Source organism: Hyla sarda, chromosome 6 (genome assembly GCF_029499605.1).
Source record: "Hyla sarda isolate aHylSar1 chromosome 6, aHylSar1.hap1, whole genome shotgun sequence".
NCBI classification, from domain to species: domain Eukaryota; kingdom Metazoa; phylum Chordata; class Amphibia; order Anura; family Hylidae; genus Hyla; species Hyla sarda.
In genome coordinates, this window is record NC_079194.1 from 289667773 (window position 1) to 289691989 (window position 24217).

Genomic DNA, 24217 nt, shown 5'->3' on the forward strand with positions numbered 1-24217 from the left:
GGAGGAGCCGTGACGTAACGATGCTCCGGCCCCTGTATCGCCCGTCATTACGTGCAGAGCGAACTCACTCTGCGCAGTAATGATAGCGGGGTGCTGCAGCGGCAATCCCCGGGGTCCCCAGCAGCGGGACCCCGGCGATCTGACATCTTATCCCCTATCCTTTGGATAGGGGATAAGATGTCTAGGGGCAGAGTACCCCTTTAAATACTATTACGCGGCCTGGATAGCACAATTAGCACTTATCAACTCTAAGACGAGAAGACCGAGGTGGGTTTCCCTTGAAGAGTCACTGGTTTCCGGTTACTCCTTAACTGCCCTTATGGGGTCCATGTCACCTGTTGCTGACATTTTACCCTCCTCTGCCCGGGTGGTACTACATGCTCCCTCTGGTGTCGGGTTCGCTTTAAGTTCACTTTGCAATCGGTTCCCTCTCTGCTTCTTCCCTTCTTATTTAATCCCTCTTTCCTTCCAGGTCTCACTCCCTACACGTTTTCTTGGTGGCGCTCCCATTCTCTTACATGCTTACAAGACTTGCTGGTAGGTCGCTCTCTGCCTACCCTAACTGACTACTGCCGTCATCACTCCATACCCCCCAGGGAACATTTTAGAGCCATTTTAGAGCTAGGCAAATGTTCTCATTTTATAGTAGCCAATTGCGGAGGAACACAGTCCTCTTATCCACTCCCTTTGAACGCCATATGTTATACTCCCCGAATGCTTTGGGCCTACTATCGCTGTTGTATGCTCATTTTAATGCCCCATCGCCAGACACCAAACTTAAATTTATGCAGGACTGGGAGACTGATATTAATTCAACTCTTACAGCTACGTAATGGAGGGATTGTTGTACAGTTATCAGTAGGGGCAATTGGCAGGTATCTCTGGCAGAGACTTCTCTACATATCTTACATCGCACCTACAGAGTCCCGGCACTTTTGCATGCCGTCTATTCTCAAGTCTCCCCTCTGCTATAGAGGTTGTGGGAGTCGCGGTACGCTGTATCACACCTGGTGGAGTTGCTTCGCTGTTTGATGGTTAAAATTAGAGATGAGCGAACTTACAGTAAATTCGATTCGTCACGAACTTCTCGGCTCGGCAGTTGATGGCTTATCCTGCATAAATTAGTTCAGCTTTCAGGTGCTCCGGTGGGCTGGAAAAGGTGGATACAGTCCTAGGAGACTCTTTCCTAGGAATGTATCCACCTTTTCCAGTCCACCGGAGCACCGGAAAGCTGAACTAATTTATGCAGGATAAGCCATCAACTGCCGAGCCGAGACGTTCGTGACGAATCGAATTTACTGTAAGTTCGCTCATCTCTAATTTTAAACATCAAACAGCGAAGCAACTCCACCAGGTGTAAGTCCACCAGGATAAGTCATCAACTGCCGAGCCGAGAAGTTCGTGACGAATCGAATTTACTGCAAGTTCGCTCATCTCTAGTTAAAATAAAACCATTCACAAAATTGTGCAGAATATTTTAGAATGGAATCCTCTGCGGTTTACACCAGGACAGGATTCGACCCCCAAGTGTTAATAATCCCATTTACTGACAGCAAACAGAGGTTTTGACAGTTAAATTACCCACTAATTTCAACAGGCACTGTGCAGTACCCTATGTCCCCTCTGGGGGCAGTGCAGAAAAATGAAACAAGCCGCCCCAACAGTGTTTTCAACCAGTGTGCCTCCAGCTATTGCAAAACTACAACTCCCTGCATGGCCGGCCAGCCTTCGGCTGTCCGGCCAAGCTGGGAGTTGTAGTTTTGCAACAGCTGGAGGCACACTGGTTGGAAAACAATGCCCTAACTTATCCTTGGGGGGGGGGGCAAAAACAGCTCTACTGCCACAACTTGCACTACCACAACATAACCACATGACCATCTTCACTACGAGCACCTTTCATTGAAGCGACCGACCACATCTTGATGGGCCTCTGTTCTGTACCGAGAGTGAACATCCTGCAAAAGAAAATAATCATTCAGTATTTACCTGCTAAGGATCCAGGGTTAGAAAAACATGGCTGACTTTTATTTTTATTTTATTTCAAAAACAGCGCCAAATCTGTCCACAGGCTGTGTGTGGTATTACAGCTCAGTACCATTTACTTTCACAAGAGCTGAGCCGCAACCACAGACACCGTCCGGAGTCTGTTATTAAAGGGGTACTCTAGTGGAAAACATTTGTTTAAAATAAACTGGTGCCAGAAAGTTATACAGAATTGTAAATGACTTCTATTTAATAATCTTAATCCTTCCAGTACTTATCAGCTGCTGTATGCTCCAGAGGGGGTTCTTTTCTTTTAGAATTTCCATTCTGTCTGACCACAATGCTCTCTGCTGACACCTCTGTCCATGTCAGGAACTGTCCAGAGCAGGAGAGGTTTGCTATGGGGTTTTCCAGTGGAGTACCCCTTTAACGTCATAAAAACAGAAAATACTGATCCATATTATAGACGCTTTTTATAGAGCTAAAATTACTTTTATAGTGGAATACGGCTGAAGAAATAGGGTCCTGTCTGTTGGTAAGATCTGCAAAATCTTCCCCATGCTTGAATCTAAATGGGCGCTGTCTTTTTTATAAACTTTTGACATATCGTAGAGACAAGTGAAAAGTCTGGATCAGTCAATCGCTAGAACGACCCGGGAGAGTAGAGTGCTAAGCGTATTCTCTCCCAGCTCTGTGCGATGTAACCCAGACAGACCCCCCAATGAAAGTCTATGGGACCTTCTCGTCGCAAGCACAGAAAGCGAGGAGAGAAGCGCTCGGCCACAAGCTTCTCTTCCCACCTATTCCAGCAGTTTGTTGGGATCAGAACACTCAGACCACAACAGATCAAAACTTTATACATGTCTCTACCACCGGAGGCGTAACTCGTAGCTTCTGGGCCCCTCTGTGCTAACCGACACATGTAATTTACACTTTTAGATCCTGCAATCGATTGATCGCGGGACCTTAAGGGTTAATATTGGACATCGGCATGATCACCTAAGTCCGGTACCGGCAGGGAGTCCTGGCTGCTGTTAGAGCTGGTGCAAGGATTTTTGCCACCCTAGGTGAAAGCTAATCTTGCCGCCCCTTGGCCCCACCCTTTGACATGCCCCACCTTACTACTGGGGATTCGGTTAGGGGGGTGCGACGGTGGTGCTGGCTGGGCGGGTGCTTCGGATGCTGGCAGGCTACTAACTTTCTTGCAGCAGGCAGAGTGGCGCCCCCATCCAGAGAGCACTCTAGGCAGCTGCCTATTTTGCCTATAGGCAGAACAGGCCCTGGCTGTAGTTAGCTCCTGAGCTTTCTTGAAAGTCCTGTAGTGGGCACAGGGCATAACCTTAGGGGTTACAGGGGTAGTCCAGTCCTGAAAAACGTATCCCCTATACTCAGGATAGGGGATAAGTTTTAAATCGCGGGGGGTACGACCGCTGGGGCCCCCCGCAATCTCCTGTACGGGGCCCCTGCAGCCCGCGGGAAGGGGGCGTGTTGACCACCGCATGAAGCAGCGGCTGGTTGGACGCCCCCCCCCCACCGCGATCTGAAACTTATCCCCTAGCCTTAGGATAGGGGATACGGTTTTTAGTACTGGACTACTCCTTTAACCAAAGCCAGGTGTCCTACGTACCATAGTCATGGTGTACAGCTGTTTAAGGGAAGCCATGGTGCGAAGCAGAAGAACAACAATTCCTCCTCCTTCTACAGTTTCGATGGTACGGGCCAGCAGGTTGGGTGTCAGTGCCTCAAAATCCTATCAAAGAGACAAAAACCAAGTCATGCACTACAGATACATGAAGCGGATTACCAGACCCCCCCCCCCCACACACACACAGTGGGATCTAACGGAAGCCATTAAAGATGTGGAGGAGCGCTTACCTGTAGGACGCACATGCCGTAGGTGTTCCCCAGGATTTTATGGGTCTCGTTGTAGTAACAATACCGGATATTGGTGGCAGCAATGAAGAGCTCGAAGGGGTCGTCCTCCTTGATGTTCAGGGTCCCGCTCTTGAGTCTTTTCTGCAGCTTCCTCATCTTTTTCTTGCGGTTACTAAAGAATAACAAGGTTCAGGACCCCAATATACATGTGCCATGATGACACCCCCCCCCCCCCCCCAGCGGCTACAATGAGGAAAGTCTAACCTGCTGAAGCCCAATTCCTTCTTGTAACACCAGAGGACAGAGGGCCGGGCTTTCACTGCCGATTTGGAGAGCATGTGATGGAGAATGACAACCTGCGGGAACATATATGTCATATACATTAATATTATACAATGAGTAGAGGATTAAAAAAAAAAAAAAAAAAAACATGGCTGCTTTCCTCCACAAACAGCATGGACACCTGTCAATAGGTAGTGTCTGGATGTGCAGCTTAACTCTGTTGAAGTGAGTTGCAATACCACATCCAACCTGTGGACAGGTGCGGCGCTGTTTCTGGAAGAAAGCAGCCATGGGTTTGTAAACATGTAAACCAGTGTTTCCCAACCTGCGTGCCTCCAGCTGTTGCAAAACTACAACTCCCAGCATGCCCGGACAGCCAAAGGCTGTCCGGGCATGCTGGGGGTTGTAGCTTTGCAACAGAGAAATTCAGCATAAAAAAAAGGTGCCCATACGGCCTCAATAGATGTTTAGTCAAAAGCTATTACTCCTGACCCGCTATACACATGGACTCTCAGTTCACCAGTGCGTACATTTGGGGAATAAGCCCCCACCATACAGAAAAAAAATAAAGTGTCGGTCGTTCTGTCATCTGCTGGTAGGAGTCAGAAGCCCACCGTACACATCGGTCAGTCCAGCTGACTTTGCTCTCATGTTTATTACAATAATTATATTGCTGTTTAACCCCGATGTGATATCATTACCTACGGGCTCCACAAACCTAAGGCGCCAGGTTGTCAAGGCCACTGGGAATTTTCCATTAAAAAGGGGTACTCCGGTGAAAAACATTTTTTTTTCCATATCAACCGGTGCTAGAAAGTTAAACAAATTTGTAAATTATATATCCACAATGGTCATTCCTGGTCTGGAGAAGCCCTACGGCCCGTCACCTAGAGGATACCCCCGCGTCCCACTGTCGCACTACCCTGCCAGTGTCCCCCCGATGTGTACCTGAGACCTGTTGGTTGTAAACGGAACACTGCAAGAGAGGACGCTGGTGAGTGCTCTGCTTTCTTTCTCTTTTGTGGATTTATGAGATTCTATCTCTTCAAGCGTGGTAGCACCAACGAAGTACCTCCAGCAGTTGCGAGGGGATTGACCAGGTGCCTATGGGTTTTCCATCTTCAGGATACAATTTAGTGGTGCCGAGCTACTCTTTATCAGACTGTGTAAGATTTGTAAATTACTTCTATTAAAAAAAAAAATGTAATCCTTCCAATAATTATCAGCTGCTGACGTTGAGTTGTTCATTTCTGTCTGACAACAGTGCTCTCTGCTGACATCTCTGCTTGTCTCGGGAACTGCACAGTAGAAGTAGAGTAGAGTAGAAGAGGTTTGCTATGGGGATTTGCTTCTACTCTGGACAGTTCCCGAGACAGGTGTCATCAGAGAGCACTTGGACAGAAAAGAACAACTCAACTTCAGCAGCTCATAAGTACTGAAAGGATTGATATATTTTTAATAGAAGTAATTTACAAATCTGCTTAACTTTCTGGAGCCAGTTGATATATATATATATATATATATATATATAAAAGTTTTTTTCCTGGATAACCCCCTTTAACTATAGTTATAAATAAAGCTTTGCTTGTTTAAAAAAAAAAAAAAAAAAAAATCCTGACTCCTAACTTCTGTCTTTACGAGTCCTGTGTTACCTGATCTTTCCCCTGATCTCCCACAATAACAAAGAAGCTTCTATGTTTCTCGGCCACCCCATTCTCGATCAGCACCCGGATGCGGTTATCGATCTTCTTCCGCTGCATCGTGGTCATGTTCTCTAGGAGGAAATTAAAAAGGATTTATAATTATGTATCATGACAAACTCTTCGGAAAGCAGCAAGAGAGCTTTACACTGGTCAAAGAGCTTCTGCAGCAGCCGGGGCAATTTACTATATAATACACAACCCCAGCTCTGTTACTGCTTCAATGGCATAAGGCAGTGTTTCCCAACCAGGGTGCCTCCAGCTGTTGCAAAAAACTACAATTCCCAGCATGCCCGGACAGCCAAAGGCTGTCCGGGCACGCTGGGAGTTGTAGTTCTGCAACAGCTGGAGGCACGATGGTTGGGAAACACTGGCATAAAAGCTTCCACATCTCTCAAAAGAGTTTCTGCAGCAGCTGAGGCAATGTTTTATGTAACACAAGCCAGTTCTGTTGTTATTAAATCGACTGGTATAAAGCTACCTCAGCTCATCTCAAAGAGTTTCTGCAGCAGCTGAGGCAATGTGCTGTATAATACACACTCCCGTTCTTGTACTGAATGGCTGGTATGAAGCTGCCTCACCTCTTCTCTAGAACCGAGGTGTGTATTATACAGTACATTGCCTAAGCTGCTGCAGAAACTCTTTGAGAAGAGGTGAGGCAGCTTTATACCAGTTGATCAATAACATAACTGGGACGTGTTGGATGATACATTGCCTCAGCAGCTGAAAAAAAAGACTTTTGAAAAGCAGCAAGAGAGCTTCACACTGGTCAAAGAGTTTCTGCAGCAGCTGAGGCAATGCAATATCTAATCAACTGTTATGAAGCTGCCTCAGCTCTTCCCAAGAAGTTTCTGCAGCAGCTGAGGCAATATACTGTATAACACACCTCCAGCTCTCGTGACCAGTTTAAAGCTCTCTCGACTAGAACTGGGGTGCGTACAATACATTGCCCCAGCTGCTGCAGAAACTCTTTAAAAAGTAGTAAGGGAATGTACTATATAATATACAACCCCAGCTCTAGAGAAGAGGTGAAGCAGCTTCATACCAGTCAGTCACTTAGTAATAGAGCTGTGATATTATACAGCAGATTGCCTCAGCTGCTGCAAAAACTCTTTGAGAAGCACCAATAGAGCTTCACAACAGTCCAAGAGTTTCTGCAGCAGCTGAGGCAACATATTATCTAACACACCCTGGTTGTGTTATTGATTGACTGGTATGAAGCTGCATCGCCTCTTCTCAAAGAGTTTCCACAGCAGCTGGGGCAATTTACTGTATAACACACCTCAGCTCTGTTACTGTTTCACCGGCATAAAGCTTCCGCATCTCCTATCAAAAGAGTTTCCGCAGCAGCTGAGGTAATTAACTGTATAAAACACACAACCCCAGCTCTAGAGAAGAGTTGAAGCAGCTTCTTACCAGTCAATTAATAGTAGAGCTGTGGTATTATATAGTACATTGCCTCAGCTGCTGCAGAGGCTCTTAAAGAAAAAGTAAGAACCTTCTTACGGGTCAAAGAGTTTCTGCAGAAGCTGAGGCAATTTACCAGCTCTAGAGAAGCTGTGATGCAACTTCATACCAGTTAATCATTACTGGCAGTGGGGTGCGTAATTATTATACAGCTACTGCAGAAACTCTTTGAGACGAGGTTAGGGAGCATCATTGCAATGAAAGAGGTCCTGAAGCAGCTGCAGCAATGTACTGTATGACATTAATGACTGGCATAAAGCTTGACAATATACAATGCACACCCCTGCTCTGTTATTGATTGACTGCTCACCAACTTCTCAAAGAGGTTCTGCAGCAGTTATCTGCTCTAATATTGACTGACTGGCACGAAGCTTGCTCACTTCTTCTGTGATGTATTTTCCTGAACTATTAATGCTCAAGTCCCTGTCTCCACCATGCTGATATTAATGCATTGCCTTGTAAGAAACTTCAAAAGTGAATGTCCCCTTTAAGAAGAAACCAAAAGACTCCGGTAACTATGGCAGCACACATCGTTCACTCACCCGAGTGCACCACACGTTCAGTATATGTATACTTATATATGTAGTCACAGACACATGGTGCGTCTTCTCACATACCTTCTAATCAGGCAGCCACGGCCACACTCACATGCCGCATGAACACTGCGAGGAAGGACCCCAGGCTGCCCCGCAGCGCCTGATCACGTGTGCAGGGGGCCTTCACACCCACAGTCGCGCTGATGACGTCAGCGTCCGCACTACGGCAGACATGTTGGTGCAGGCGTATTGGAACAGATATTCTTAAAGGGGTAGTCCAACTTTAGACACTTATTTCCAGGATAAAAGCAGTCTTTCCCAACCAGTGTGCCTCCAGCTGTGGCAGTTTTGCCACAACTGGAGGCACACTCGTTGGGAAACACTGCTGCGTGACTATGGGAGCAAGACCTAGCAACTGATCGTCATAGCGACCGAAAAGATTTATTATTTAATAATTTTTTAAATAACAGCACCCATTTAACTCCTTTATGACCTAGGCCATAGCATGGCATTGATCAGTGTTAGCACCACTCGACTTCTCCTGCCTGGATCTCAGGCACGTAGCAGTCATTCGGCGATCAGACAGCGAGGGGGCAGGTAGGGATCCTCCTTGCGTCCTGTAAGTTTTTCGAATGACAAGATTTTACCGCAGCGGTCCCAAACAGCACCACTGAGCTAACTGGCAATGTTTACATGTTTTCATTTTAGACGCGGCAATCAAGTTTGCCTTACCTGCAGAGCGCGCGTCATACCTCGGGAGCCGCAGATGGACGTTAATGAATGTCCATTTGTGGCAAGGGGTTAATCGCCCCTTATCACCCCCTGCACATTACATACACACACCCAGTGCCATTTTATTCCCCCTCTTGATGCCACTTCATTCCTCCCCAAACCCCCTGTGCCATTTTATACCCCTGTGCCAAACCACCCCCTGTGTAATTTCATTCCCTCTTTATTACTCTCTATGCAATTTCATCATCCCCGCTTTACCACCACCCCATGCCACTTTATTCCCGTGTCAAATCATTTCCCCCGCCCCGCCCCGCCTCCTTACCTCTTGTACCACATCACTTTTTCCCTTCCCTCCTCCCCGTTGTTCTTCTTACTTGGCCAGCAGGCTCAGGTGCAGGGGCTCTCAGCAGGGTAGATGTTCTCCTGATGTCGTCTGTACTGCACTCACCACTGCCTGCAGGGACTCTCATAGATGGCGATGCATTTCCATGCAGAGTCTGCTGAAAGTTTCCAGCGCAGAAATTCTGCTATGTGAACAGTGCAGCAGAATCCTATTCAAATCAATGCTACTGCGGAATCTCCGTGCCAAATCCCAATGTGGAATTCCATTGTGTGAACATAGCCTTAGGCTCCATTGGTTGCAGATTCCAAAAAATACTGCATGCTGTGGAATTGACTCAGGTGTGAACTTAGCCTAAAAATGCAACAGATATAGGAAGCGACTGATTTCAGTTATTTTTTTTCCAAAGGGTGTGCAACCAAATATTAAGTTAAGGGGGCCAATAATTTTGTCCAGACCATTTTTGGAGTTTGGTGACATTATGTCCAATTTGCTTTTTTCCTCCCTTTTTTTGTTTAATTCCAATACACACAAAGGGAATAAACAAGTGTATAGCAAAACATGTGTTACTGCAATCCTTTCCTGTGAGAAATACTTCATTTTCTTGAAACATTTCAGGGGTGGCAACATTTACGGCCATTTTTTTTTTTGAATTCATAAAATAAAACCTATATAAATGAGGTATCTTTGTAACCATATGGACCTACAGAATAAAGATATGGCCCGACATTTATCATTTGTCTTTATCATTGTCTCCAGCCTGGATCTTAGGCATGAAGCAATCGAGTGACGATCGGAAGACGCGGTAAATAGGGACCATCCGTGTGTCTTCAGCTGATCGAGACACCGTGGTGATCCCCATCAGCCCGACTAAGCTCCTGGGAAGCATTCTTTTACATTTTAGAATGCAGCGATAAACTTTGATCACCGCGTCTAAAGAGTTAATGCCGGACATCGGACTGAACGGCGACATCCGGCATTAGTCACGGGTCCTGGCTGTTGATAGCAGCCGGAACTGTGCTGGTATGATGAGAGCTTTGCTCCTGAGCTTGCTTCATAACCCTGCCATGTCGCAGCGCCGTTTATAAACGGCGTTCTGCGGCAAGTGGTTAAAATTATACAGAAATGCTATTTCTCTACAGAGCGGTTATAAAAAATGGGAAGATCAGGGAAGATCTTATCTGTGCCAAATGTGGTAGGTCCCAGGCAGATTTTTTTCAACTAAAGGGGCACGCCGCTGCTCAGCGTTTGGAAGAAACTGTTCCGAACGCTGAAACTGGGAGCTCGTGAATTCATAGCCGCGCACCCTAAATGCATATCTATGGGAGGGGGCATGTCAGCCGTCTTCCCATAGACTTGCAGAGCGGGGGCAGGGCGTGACGTCACAATACTCCGGCCCCGTGGTCGGCACCCGGCAGTTTGTGAGCTGGCAGCGCAGCTCAAAGAGACGGGTGTCAAATGCAAGATTGAGGGTGGTCCCCAGCAGCCACACATCTTATCCTTTGGATAGGGGATAAGATGTCTTAGGGCCGGAGTACTCCTTTAAAGCAGTATTCCCATCTCAGGCTATTATCCCCTACCAATATCACAGGGGATAAAGAGATCGTTGGGGGTCTGACCAAAAAGGAGAACCCCACCGATCTGCTTGACATCCCCTATGCCAGTGTTTCCCAACCAGGTGCAACCATCTGTTGCAAAACTACAACTCCTAGAGGCACCCTGGGTACAAAAGACTGCCCTATCCTATGTATAGGGGATAGAGATGAGCACATTTACAGTAAATTCGATTCATCACGAACTTCTCAGCTCGGCGGTTGCTGACTTTTCCTGCATAAATTAGTTCAGCTTTCTGGTGCTCCGGTGGGCTGGAAATGGTGGATACAGTCCTAGGAAAGTCTCCTAGGACTGTATCCACCTTTTCCAGCCCACTTGAGCACTGGAAAGCTGAACTAATTTATGCAGGATAAGTCATCAACTGCCGAGCCGAGAAGTTCGTGACAAATCGAATTTACTGTAAGTTCGCTCATCTCTAGTGGCTGTGTAGTGTCTCTATTGTGATGACTTTGTCCAGTGTGAACTGTGCAACAATTTAAAGGGGTACTCTGGTGGAAAACATTTTTCCTAATCATCTGGTGACAGAAAATTAAACAGATTTGTAAGTTATTTCTATTTAAAAATCTTAATCCTCCCAGTCCTTATCAGCTGCTGTATGTTCCAAAGGAAATTCTTTTCTTTCTGAGTTTTTCTGTCTGACCACAGTGCTCTCTGCTGACACCTCTATACGTGTCAGGAACTGGAGCAGGAGAGGTTTTCTATGGGGATTTGCTCCTGCTCTGGACAGTTCCTGACATGGACAGAGGTGTCAGCAGAGAGCACTGTGGTCAGACCGGAGAGAACTACACAACTTCCTGGAAGTGCTGGCAGAATTAAGATTTTATTTTTTTTAAATAGAAGCAATTTACAAATCTATATAACTTTCTGGCACCATTTTTTTTTCCAAACTAATTTTTATAAATTTTTCATGGATACAAATCCAAATAAGAAAGAAAAAACATGCAAACAACATCACAGAGGGCAGAGACCCAATAACAGTTAATATGGTATAAAGGAAATAACCAGCAAATGGGAGGGCCAAGGCAGGCAAATGAAGCCACAGAATTCCGACAAAGGCCTCCAGTACCCTAATGGTAGCATAATAAATCAGTAACATTAACCATTTAAAGGCTTAAAACAGACATAAGTCTATGCACCATCCAATATAGACAGTCAGGCCCTAAGGGCCACAAACACGGAGGGGACGTGTAGGGGGAAAACCACACAGTAGGGACACTAAGACCGACACACAACTACCACAAGAGGCAAAGGGAGGAGAAAGAAAAGGGTAAAGAAAGAGAAGGTGGGATTGAGAAATAAAGGCGATTGTCTATCACAGAAACGATCCCAAGGTTCTCAGACAGACAGGAATAAGGGGATAGAATTAAAAAGAGGCCGTGAGAGATTCCAAAGAACGGATCTCACATATACGGGTTAACAGATCAGACTCGGGAGGGTCCTCTTCCAACACTTGGCAATAAGGGTTTTAGCGGCTAAGACAATATGAATGAAGAGCTTAAAGGGGTACTCCCGTGGAAAACTTTTTTTTTTTTTTAACCAACTGGTGCCAGAAAGTTTTTGTAAATTATTTCTCTCTTAAAAAAAAAATAAAAAAATCTTAATCCTTCCAGTACTTTTTAGCTGCCGAATACTACAGAGGAAATGGTTTTCTTTTTGGAACACAGAGCTCTCTGCTGACATCACCAGCACAGTGCTCTCTGCTGACATCTCTGTCCATTTTAGGAACTGTCCAGAGTAGGAGAAAATCCCCAGAGAAAACTTTTGCTGCTCTGGACAGTTCCTAAAATGGACAGAGATGTCAGCAGAGAGCACTGTGCTCGTGATGTCAGCAGAGAGCTCTGTGTTCCAAAAAGAAAAAACATTTCCTCTAGTATTTAGCAGCTAATAAGTACCGGAAGGATTACGTTTTTTTTTACTAGAAGTAATTTACAAATCTGTCTAAATTTCTGGCACCAGTTGATATATAAAAAAAAAATAAAAATACAAAAAAAAAAAGTTTTCCACAGTAGTACCCTTTTAAAATGGCTTTTTAGAAAGAGTGGGATGAGAAAGATGGAGAAGGTAAATAAGGGGGTCTAAAGGGACCGATACACCCAGAGCCTCAAATACCAGTCTCTGTACTGTTTTCCAGTAATCAGCAAGGAGAGGACAGGACCAAAAAATATGGAACACCGAACCCAGCCCCAGCCCCACCCCACGCCGCCAGCATTGAGGAGGGATGTCAGGGTTCAGTCTATTGAACAGTTCCAGAGTATGATACCAGCACATAATTAGTTTATACTGGGTTTCCTTATAGACAGTGCAAATCGATGCCTTAGAGGCTCTTTCCCAGATAACCCGGCACTGAGGTAGGGTGACAGTGTTCAGCCTCCCTATGACCCATATAACGGTGAGACGGTGGGTCGCCCTCAGGGGACTGGAGAAGAAAGGAGTAAATGTTGGGGAGAAGGCCCCTCGCCTGAGGCCCACCACAGCACAACGTTTCAAATCCAGTAGAGACCAAAGTGGAGCCAGTCATTGAGGACATAAAATGCCGCAACTGTAAATAGTGTAAGCGCTCAGACGAGGGGAGATCCCAACGAGCCCTCAATTGTTCAAAGGGTAGGAAAGAACGCAAGAGAAGGTCCACTACGTCAGCCCAGCAGAAAAAGCCTGGAGATCCCCATTCACGCACCATAGCAGAAGACAAGCCAGAAGGGAAGTCAGGGTGATAAAAGACGAGGAGAGGAAGGAGAAAACAGTTTATATTTTAGGGAGCAGTACCCCCCCCCCCCCCCCAAACATATACGGAGAATGACATGGGGCCTAGAAGAGGAGATAGAGACATAGTTGACACCGGAGGTGACCAGAGAAGAGCATTAGGGTGGATAGGAGCCGACCAAAGCTTCTCCTGCTCCATCCCGCGGCAGTATGCATGGCAAGAGGACCACGCCGCAAGATGGTGCAGGGGAGCTGCCCAATAGTATTTAAAATACATCCGGGACCGCCAGACCCCCCCTCCAATCCTGCTAGCCATCAAGTACAATTTCAGAAGAATCGTCATTTTAACCGCCGCAATACTCCCGAAAAAAGGAGATGTACTGCGAGTGCCATTTCTCCAGGAGAGCACGAAGTTCCCGAAAGAGGGGGAGATCATTAGTAAAGGGAGGAATAGCGAGAAGTAATATGAACCCCCAAATACTTAATAGCAGAGGGAGACCACTTAAGAGTAATTGGAGCGCAAGAGTGGAGTGAGATGGCGCCAGTTTATTTAAAAGAATTTGCTTTCTCACCAGAGTACCCCTTTAAGGTCTTTTTTGTAAGAAAAAATCTGCCATATCAATTCTTATTCCCTAAACAACAACATGTAAAAAACACAGCCTAAAAAAAGCACATACATTTTTCCACCCTTGTATAGTGCAGCATAGGCTATTGTAGAGGTTCTTGTGTATGCCTTGTGCTTACCTGATTCAACCAATGTGGCAAGCTGTTGCGAAACTATAACTCCCAGCATGCTGGAAGTTGTATGCAGCAAAGATATGGAATGACCCGGCATGAGAAAGGCTGTGGTTTCAGTAGGATGGAGCTGTGGTGGAGTGCAAGTGTAACCCCGTATGAGTGCCAATATAGGTATAAGTCCGTGTGTAGACCAATAGATACAAAATCAAAGTAGTAAGACTGCACTCACCAATGGCAACCAAGGTTGCCATTGGTGAGTGCAGTCTTACTTCTTTGATTTTATATGCTGGAAGTTGTAGTTTCACAAGAGCTGGAGGGGCACCGGTAGGGAAACACTGCCCTAGGGTTATGTCCTGTAGTTGCTGGTTGTACATGCTTAGTTGCAGCACTAGAATTTATGGGAAGGGGAGCTGTTTGAGAAGTAAACACTAGTTCCCATCCTGGTTTATAGACAAACAAGATCTTCAGTGAATATAAATTTATTTTTATATATAGCCACCAAAAAAACATAAAATCTGGCCTGGACAAGTGGGTGGTCTTCTCAGAGAGGTTTCACTGTATTACTTAAGACATCTCTCTGTTCACACGGTATTACTAGCAGATGGTTTCCCGCTGCGAGTTACGCTACCATTCATTTGAATGGGTCCACAGACAGTCCGCAAATCTGAAACTATCGGACTGTCTTTGGACCCATTTAACCCCTTAAGGACTCAGCGTTTTTCCCTTATGATTTTTAGAATGTGATGAGGAAAAAATGAAAACGCTTTAAATTTTGCACATAAAATTCCATATTATGGCTTATTTTTTGCGCCACCAATTCTACTTTGCAGTGACATGAGTCATTTTACCCAAAAATCCACAGCGAAACAGAAAAATTCATTGTGCGTCAATTTAAGAAAAAAAATGTAATTTTGTAATGTTTGGGGGCTTCCTTTTCTACGCAGTACATTTTTCGTTAAAAATGACACCTTATCTTTATTCTGTAGGTCCATACGGTTAAAATGATCCCCTACTTATAGGTTGGATAGTCGTACTTCGGAAAAAAATTCATAACTACATGCAGGAAGATTTATATGTTAAAAATTTTCATCTTCTAACCCCTATAACTTTATTTTTCCGCATACGGGCCGGTATGAGGACTAATTTTTTGCGCCATGTTCTGAAGTTTTTATCAGTACCATTTTTTGTATTGGACTTTTTGATTACTTTTTATTCATTTTTTCATGATATAAAAAGTGACCAAAAATACACTATTTTGGACTTTGGAAAATTTTTTTGCGCGTACGCCATTGGCCTGTGCGATTTAATTAACGATATATTTTTATAGTTCGGACATTTCCGTATGCGGCGATACCACATATGTTTATTTACAGTTTTTTTATTAGAGAAAGGGTTAAATGACCTTTGCTAACTTTTTTTTCACTTTTTTCTTGCAGTGTTATAGCTCCCATAGGGACCTATAGTACTGCACACACTGATCTCTTATGCTGATCCCTGCAGAGCCATAGCTTTGCACGGATCAGAGAGATAGGGGCACAATTTCTCAAGCCTGTAGCTCAGGCTTGGCGCGATCGGACGCCACGGAGACAGGTAAGGAGACCGCCGCTTGCATCCCAGCTGATCGGAACATCGCAATTTTATCGCAATAGCCCGATCAGCCCGACTGAGCTGCCGGGAAGAGTTTACTTTCACTTTCAGACGCGGGGGTCAACTTTGACCGCCGCGTCTGAAGGGTTAATAGTGCGCGGCACAACGATCGGTGCCGCGCGCTGTTAGCCCAGGGTCCCGGTCCGACCAGGACCAGGCTCAGGGCGTACAGGTACGCCACGAGTCCTTAAGAGGTTAAATGAATGGTAGCGTAACTCCAAGCAGGATTCCCACAGCGGGAAACCCCCGGCTAGTATTAGCGTGTGAACGCACCCATAGTCACAGGTCCCGCTCCTGGCACCCACATGAAATTGCCAGGGGAATGCAGGCACACATGGCAACCAGATAAACGGTGTCCTTGTAATGTACGCATCATCCTGGCCTTTCAGAACAAAAGCCACTCCTTCAGCCAAGTTCTTCTTCCATCTCAGACACAAAGTGGACCTAAACGGGAAACACATACACTTTGCACTTATACATCCATATTCACACCAGAACGCTTAACCACTTTATAAACTTTTTATTTGCCTTCCCTTAAAAACGACCGATCCATTATTTGCCAGGCTCACATACCCCCCAATCACAGGGAAAAAATGAACCACAAAATGGCAGCTTTGAGTGGGGTGGAGCTAATGTCCATCTGAGCCTTTACAGCTGGAGGAAATTGTGACATCCAACATGGACCAAAAAACCTGCAAGTCCCTGACATTCTTAAACTGCCCCAAATTCCTAAAATAAAAAAGGAGAAAAACAAAAAACAAAAACACCCTTTACATGATGAACTGCGAGACTACGATGTCTGAACAGAATGGATGATCAACCCCTAACCATGGCTGGCGCTGGACATTGTGATATCCAAATGACCCACTGAAAAATGTGACCCCCCCCACCCCCCCCCGAAAAGTGGCTACATTACCCCAAAAAAAAAAATTTTTTAAAGAGAATTTGTCCTTCAGAGCCAGTTAAGCGCCAAGCGATCACTGACATACAGGAAGATGGTGCAGCATATGGATTGTTTGCATATCCAGTTATTGTAAAGCTGAGAGTAGTCTCGGCCCAAACCAGGCAACAGTAAAAACAAGTAAAACCTCCCCTAAAAAGGGATTTCCTGGCAAAGAAGAAGAGGGCAATAGGGGAGGAGGAATAAGAAATATAAAACAAAAATGTAACTTCTTGCAACAGACACCAACTGGTGTGCAAAGGCCTCCTTCCAATGGGGTTAATTGACTTGCTGACTGGTCATTTGTGGCATCCCTCCGCTAGGTCTTGGGGGCCCTCCGCGACCTGCAAAAACGAAATAGCTTTCTTAAAAATAAAAAAAACGGAATTTAACCTGTTCCTCCTTAACTGATTTTAGCCCTAAGAATCTAAAAAGGAGAGACCCTGCATCTATGGCCTAGGGAGCTGTGTTGCGTTTGACTATACATTTTTTATAAAAAAAAAAATAATAATAATTTAGATATTTAGTTAAAAATTGTAGATATTAAATCTAAATATATGGTTTTAAATATATTTAAAAAATATATATTCAATTAAAAACATTTCTTTTTAAACAAATTTATAATATAAATAAAATTCTCATCCAATGTATTGATTTTCACTGGATATATGCAGTTTACACTAGAGGTCTTCTAACTGGACCTCCAGCTGTTGCAAAACTACAACTCTCAGCATGCCCAGACAGCCTTTGGCTGTCTGGGCATGCTGGAAGTTGTAGTATTGCAACAGCTGGAGGCACCCTGGTTGGTAAACACTGTTAAGATGTCAACATTTTGTTGGGTGAAGGTCTGGGTGTTCCCTCCCTGGCTCGCTGCAATCTACGAATTCTCCATAGACTTAATGGAGTCCGTCTCTTGCAGCAAAAAGCGGGAGAGAAGCTCTCAAGGCCACAGTTTGGAGACCACTTGTGTGAAATAAATATATATATTTTTTTTATTTATAATTTTATTTTTTAGATAAATAATTTGAGATAGAGAAAATATATATATATATATATATATATATATATATATATATATATATATATATATATATATATATATATATATATATATATATATATATATATATATATATATATATATATATATACACACACACATACATATATATATACATATATACATATATACACATACATATATACATATATATATATACACACACACACACACACACACACACACACACACTCATGTACACTGTAAAAAAAAATGTTATCTAAAAAAATTATATTAAATAAATACTGTTGAATTTATATATCACTAATAATTCTAATATATACATATACACACACACACACACACACATATATACATATATATTCTATAATATTTTTTTTTATCACACACCTGCTAGGATTAAGAGTTTTTTTGGTGTATTAAGATGCCCATCCAAAACAATCATTCACATACAAGACGCATACAACATGGAGCGGTGAACACCAGACAGCAGACATGCCAGGGCAAAAAAAAGGAGTCACAGGGTGGGTAGATCGGAATCAGACTAAAAAATAAAAAAATATATAAAAATAAAATAAAAATGTACAGTAGACATTTCTGCGACTGACAATCTTTCACTGACCTGAATGTTAGTGGAATGCAGAGATTTTTGCAAGGCCCATGTAAGTTGCAGAAGTTTTTTTTTACAACAAAATCCACCCCAAGGGTAGGGTCACACAACATGCCTCCACAGCATTTTTCATGCAGCAAATGTGCCAACGGCAGTCCGAATAGAGAGCACCCTGCAGCGTCCAGGTAGTTAGAGTGTCTGCTTGCGAGCGGACAGAGCTACAGCAAAGTGCTCACTCTTCTGACTGCCGTCAGCCCATTTGCATGAAATACACTGCTGATGCGCTCCATGTAACCCTATCCTAAAAGCTCAGTGTTTCCCAGTATGCCTCCAGCTGTTGCAAAACTACAACTCTTCGCATGCCAGGACAGCACTATGTGAAAGTGGAGTTGTAATAGAAAAGGTTAGCCTCTTAGGACAAAGTCAGCTTTTAGACCAGTGCTTTCCAACCAGTGTACCTCCAGCTGTTGCAAAACTATATCTCCCAGCATGGCTGTCAAAGCATGCTAAAGTTATTTAGCACAACGGTTGGGAAACAATAGTCTAGACCTATGTGTATCTTGCTTTGTAGACACCAGACGCAGGGAGTATGTAATGCACAACAGCAGAGCCTAATAAAAAAAACAGACCACAAACTCTGCAGTTGACGTTAACACAACTTTATTTGAAACTCAAGCAACAATTCACAAGTTTTGAGTTTTTGGGGGTCATTTTAATAGCAGGGGTAAAAAAAACTTATTTAGTTTTGTTTGCAAAAGTTAAAACGAGAAGAAAAAAAAAAAGTTATGAATGTACACAGCCCCATCTTTGTTGGGAAAAAAAAAGTTTAAAGAAAAAAAAATTAAGTTAAAACTTCAAGTTTTCAGGAGAAAAATTGTTAAAAGAAAAAAAGCCAAGTCACTGTAGCAAGAGGCAAACGTTTTTAACCAAGTGCCAAAATTTGATGCTCAGTAAATTTCAATGGATCCTATACAAAAAAAACAAAACAAAAACAGAATGTCTTGCTCAGCACCCGAGCGAGTTTTTAGAGTTACTACACCTCACACTAGATGCTGTGGGAGACTCGTTGTGGCTGACGTTATCTAGGTTTGTTATTGTAGGGGATAAAATATTCCTTCTGCTCCTCAGGCTCGAAACCAAGATGCCTGGAAGCTGCATTAGGAGTGCATCGCTTGAGCATTACCTCGAGGAGCGCCCCGAGGACCTCCTTGTCCAGTGCCACGCTTAAAGTTTTGTTGGTAGCCATCCTAAAGAGAATGAGGAAAGATTACAGCATATCAGTTTGCCTGGATTACGCCTGCATTCATTTGCTACAGAAACAAAGTCCAGTTTTAGATAAGCATAAAATGTTGCAGTATCTTGTAATTTCTTTTTTTATTGGACTAACAGCATTTTGTAGAGACAAGCTTTCGGGATTCCTCCCTTTATCAAGTGCCTTGGACTAGATAAAGGGAGTAAACCCTGAAAGCTTGTCTCTACAAAATGCTGTTAGTCCAATAAAACAGGTATTACAAGATACTGCAACATTTTATGATTTGCATCACTGGACTAATACGGCTACTCAAATTTACTAATTATATATATATATATGTCCGGGTGAAAAACAGATACAACCTGTATACTTTTTTTTAAATAGTGGTCAATGGGAACCGTATGTGCGTACAGTTCCATCCGGTTTACACAATACGGTTTTGCAGTTTGCACATGCCCCGAAAGTTCTTCCCACAAATATAAGAACCTTGAAAAGGACACAAAACCGTATCCATTCCCCCCCCCTTCAAACGACGTATTAAACCGTATGCAACCGGACATCGCTTTCAAACCATATACAGTTTAGAACCGTACAGAGGTATATACACGATTGATTATACGGTTCAGTCCGATTTTAAAGACACTTACAAAAAAGTGATACGGGAACAGTATTGCAAAAAAAAAAAAAAAAAAAATTGATGTGAATGCAGCTTTATGCAAAGTTTGTTTCTTCCACAGTTCATGGCATTCCACTGACTTCCTGCTTCACTTTTCAGCTAGTGCTCCATGATTACTTCTGGTTCCCCGTGGAAAGATACTGAGACTGACAGTCATTAACAGCCCCATCAATGAGAAAGACGGAAGCATGCCACTTTTGGGGGGGGCTTTCGTGAACTTTTCAGTAAAAATAAAAATCACACCATTGATTTAGTTCAGAAGTTGAAGATCTCGGCAGCACTTACCCGCTGGTAGTTGTTGGTATAATCCCGGGGAGCATTAAATTGTGGCTGCGAATAACCGGTGTTCGGAGTGTTGGAGAAGGCGGGGCGGTAACCATCATAACCTCCTGTGAACGAGCATAAGATATTAAATGCAAGTCTAACACCCAAACATTAAATAAAATCCTCATTAAAAAGGAGATTTTTGATTACTTCCATTAAAATCTCTCTCAAAGGATCCATTGTGGGACACAGACCGTGGGTGTATGCTGCCGTCTCTAGGAGGTGTGACACTTTATTACCATAAAGTCTGCTCCTCCCAGCAGGATATACCCGCCTTCAGGCCCTGAGCTAATCCGTTTTAGTTCCAGAGCAATAGGAGAGGACCGACAGGTCAAAGACGACAAACTGTCCGAGAACCAGAAGAAAAAAAAAAAATAAAAAAAAGAAAAAAAATACATAACTGAACACTCCCTCGGACAGAGAACCAAAGAAAACCCCAAAAAGGGCGGGAGCTGTGTCCCCCAATGGATCCTTCGAGAGAGATTTTATGGTAAGTAAGCAACCTTTTCTCTATCGGCTCCATTGGGAGACACAGACCGTGGGACGTACCAAAGCCGTCCCTTGGGTGGGCAGATAAGCAGTCAGGCAGACAGCCGATCCACTGCCGCCTGCAGCACTTTACGACCCAGACTGGCATCAGCCGATGCAAAGGTATGAACCAGGTAGCCGCCTTGCAAATCTGCGAGGCCAAGGCTCTATTCTGGAGAGCCCAAGATGCCCCAACAGAACGGTAGAATGAGCCACAACCCTGAAAAGGAGGAATCTTCCCCTTACAGCGATAGGCTTCCGAAATGACAGACTGAATCCACCGAGAAATTGTGGCCTTGGAAGCAGGTTGTCCTTTACGACGACCCTCTGTAAGGACGAAAAAGGAATCACACTGACTAAACGCAGAAGTGATGGAGAGATAAGACCGGACAGCCCGAACCACATCCAGCTTGTGAAGTAAGTGCTCCTTAGGATAAGAAGGACAAAAAGACGGGAGGACAATGTCCTCATTGAGATGAAAAGCCGAAATCACCTTAGGCAAAAAAGGAAAGATCTGGCCGGAAAACAACCTTGTCCTGGTGGAGTACCAGAAACTAAGAACGGCATGAGAGAGCTGCCAATTCAGACACCCTCCGGATGGAGGTGATAGCAACAAGAAAAGCCACATTCCAAGAAAGGAGGCGGAGAGACACCTCTAAGGGGCTCAAAAGGTTCACCCTGGAGGGCACTTAGAACCAGATTAAAGTCACAAGGGTGAGAGGGCGACCGATAAGGAGGGACAGCATGCGCCACTTCTTGAAGGAAAGTCCGGACATGAGAATTAGAAGCCAGAGGACGCTGGAAGAGAATAAAAAGGGCCGAAACCTGATCTTTAAGGGAACTGAGAGACAACCCTAGTTCCAACCAGACTGCAAAAAGGAGAGAAGACGGGGAACCGAGAATTGTCACAGGAGACAGGACCCGAGCGTCACACCAGCGAAAACAAGACCGTAAGGTATGGTGGTAAATTCTTGCCGAGGAGGGCTTACAAGCCCTGAGCATGGTGTGAATGACTTGGGAAGAGAACCTGCTGGCCCTCAAAACCGCGCTCTCAACCGCCAAGCCGTCAAATGCAGCGACTGTAAATTGGGGTGGCAAAGAGGACCCTGTGAGAGAGCAGGTCCGGACCAAGCGGAAGGTGCAGCGGAGCGTCGTCCAGGAGCCTGACCACGTCGGCATACCACGACCTTCGGGGCCAATCTGGAGCTACCAGAATGGCAGGAACATCCTCCGCTTTGAGCTTCCTCAGAACCCTGGGAAGGAGCGGAAGGGGAGGAAACAGGGTACAGCAAACCCCGCCCAAGGAATCACTAGGGCGTCCACGGCTAAAGCCAGAGGGTCTCGGGACTTTGACACAAATAGAAGTATCTTCTGATTGTGCCGGGACGCGAAGAGGTCCACGTCTGGAATGCCCCAGAGGTCGCAGATCTGTGCGAAGACCTCTGGATGTAGGGACCAATCGCCGGGGTCGGGTGAGGGCCGACTGAGGAAGTACGCTTCCCAGTTGAGTACCCCCGGAATGTGGATCGCCGAGATGGACGGAACCATGCTTTCTGCCCAGATGAGAATCTATGTCACTTCGGCCATGGCTGCCGAGTTGCGAGTGCGGCCTTGACAATTTATGTATGCCAAGGCCGTGGCGTTGTCCGACTGGACGCGGACAGGTCGCGTCTGAAGCCGGGACTCCCAATGAAGAAGACAAAGCAGGATCGCCTGTAGTTCCAATGTGTTTATCAGAAGAAGGGCTTCTCGGGGAAACCAGAGTCCCTGGACCGTCCAATCCCTGAACACACCGCCCCAGCCCGACAGACTGGCGTCTGTCGTAACCACCTGCCAGTGAAGGGGAAGAAATGAGCGCCCCTGGAGAAGAAGCGGGGAGCGGAGCCACCAGAGAAGAGACTGACGGATCCTGTGAGGGAGAAAAATCTTGCGATCGAGGGACAGCGGAGATCTGTCCCACCGAGAGAGAAAGCGCCAGTTGAAGAGGTCGGTAATGAAACTGGGCAAAGGGCACGGCCTCTATGGTCGCCACCATCCGACCATCCCGGGAATCGAAAAAAAAGCGATCCCTCGGGAGGGAGGAGAATTCGATATGGTAACCGCTGGATACCACGTCCCTGACCCAGGAGTCCTGAATGTGTGTGGTCCAGATGTCTCGAAAAAAAAAAAACCTCCCACCCTAGAAAAAAAACTGCGGGTGGGGGCTTCACTTCATGCGGAAGAGGGTTTGTGGTTGCCCGATTTGGCCGCAAACTGTCTGGAATGGTTGGTGTCCGACTTTCAAGACCTTGCTGGGGCAAAGGACCGAAAGGAAGACCGGGTACGCAGCTCTGTCGTGGTAGAGCACCGACTCCGAGGACTTCCTCTGGAGAAGCGACGTTTGTGACCAGATGACAGGGGTGGGCGGGACGGGTGTGAGCGCCCACGCCTATATGAGGACTCAATGGAAGAGTATGACGAGGCACCCCTAGTACGCTTGTGAGAGCGTGATGTATGTGGGGAAGCGGAGAGAGCCCCCAGAGGGTCGGCGCAGGGAAGACCCCTTCAAGGCAGACACCACTTCCCGGGAGGCCTCAGCCACCGAACGGGAGACTTGGGTCAAGTCAGCCATATACTGGGTCAGGGAAGAAACCCAGGTTGGAGGGGCAGCTGAATCCACCGGGACCGAAAGGGCATCCGGGGGTACCTGGGGGAGCAGTGGAGCAGGCAGAGCAAGTGGGCCGAGTAGAGCTAGGCATCTTAGCATTACAGTGCTTACAGACAAAATAAGTCACCAACGCTCCGGTTTTCTGTTTAGAGGGAGGAACAGCTCTGGGTACGGACATAATGAGAAAAGACAGGACTTTCTCACCCTAGTCTGTGTCTCCTGGCAGCGAGGAGAACTCTGCTCCGTGCAGCTAGTGAAAAAAGGCCAGCCAATAGCCAGAGAGGGGCGTGCCTGAGGCAGAGGCACTGAAGGATTGGCCTCACAGTGAAATTCGCGCCCACGGCGCCGATTGGAGGACACTTACATAATGGACACTTACCTAATGAAGAACTTACCTAATGGAGTCTTCTGTGAAGTCTTCAGTCAGCTTTTTGTCACCTGCATCACACCTGGCTGCTATGCGCGAGCGAGGCGAGCAGAGAAATAGGGGGACCCGGACCCATGAGGTACCAACCCATGCTGACCGTTGGCGAGGGGGGGGGGGGGGGGGGGGGGTGAACAGCGCATATACGCAATGTCTGTGCCCCCTTACTCACAATGGGGAA

The 24217-nt window shown here is 45.4% G+C and overlaps 2 protein-coding genes across 6 annotated transcripts in view; both read right to left on the reverse strand.

The window, feature by feature from the left end:
• The window catches only part of NAT10 (N-acetyltransferase 10), a 43036-nt gene extending 35033 nt beyond the window's left edge, over nucleotides 1-8003 (reverse strand). The window contains exons 1-6 of one of the 2 annotated variants that reach the window (XM_056528549.1): nucleotides 7925-8003; nucleotides 5793-5914; nucleotides 4123-4214; nucleotides 3859-4030; nucleotides 3611-3733; nucleotides 1894-1955 (exon numbers count right to left, since the gene is read on the reverse strand). In XM_056528549.1, the coding sequence (XP_056384524.1) occupies nucleotides 1894-1955; nucleotides 3611-3733; nucleotides 3859-4030; nucleotides 4123-4214; nucleotides 5793-5909 (566 nt within the window). In that variant the 5' untranslated portion in view covers nucleotides 5910-5914; nucleotides 7925-8003. Of the gene's footprint in view, nucleotides 1-1893; nucleotides 1956-3610; nucleotides 3734-3858; nucleotides 4031-4122; nucleotides 4215-5792; nucleotides 5915-7849 lie in introns of both variants that reach the window. The other variant, XM_056528548.1, reaches the window with a different exon arrangement.
• An 8504-nt stretch (nucleotides 8004-16507) lies between these two features.
• CAPRIN1 (cell cycle associated protein 1) overlaps nucleotides 16508-24217 on the reverse strand; it is a 41987-nt gene continuing 34277 nt past the window's right edge. For 2 of the 4 annotated variants that reach the window (XM_056527682.1, XM_056527680.1), the window contains 3 exons: nucleotides 20399-20502; nucleotides 19369-19432; nucleotides 16508-16898 (listed from right to left, as the gene is read on the reverse strand). In XM_056527682.1, coding sequence (XP_056383657.1) covers nucleotides 16834-16898; nucleotides 19369-19432; nucleotides 20399-20502 — 233 coding nt within the window. In that variant the 3' untranslated portion in view covers nucleotides 16508-16833. Of the gene's footprint in view, nucleotides 16899-18998; nucleotides 19433-20398; nucleotides 20503-24217 lie in introns of those variants that run through there. The other 2 variants (XM_056527681.1, XM_056527683.1) reach the window with 1 other exon arrangement.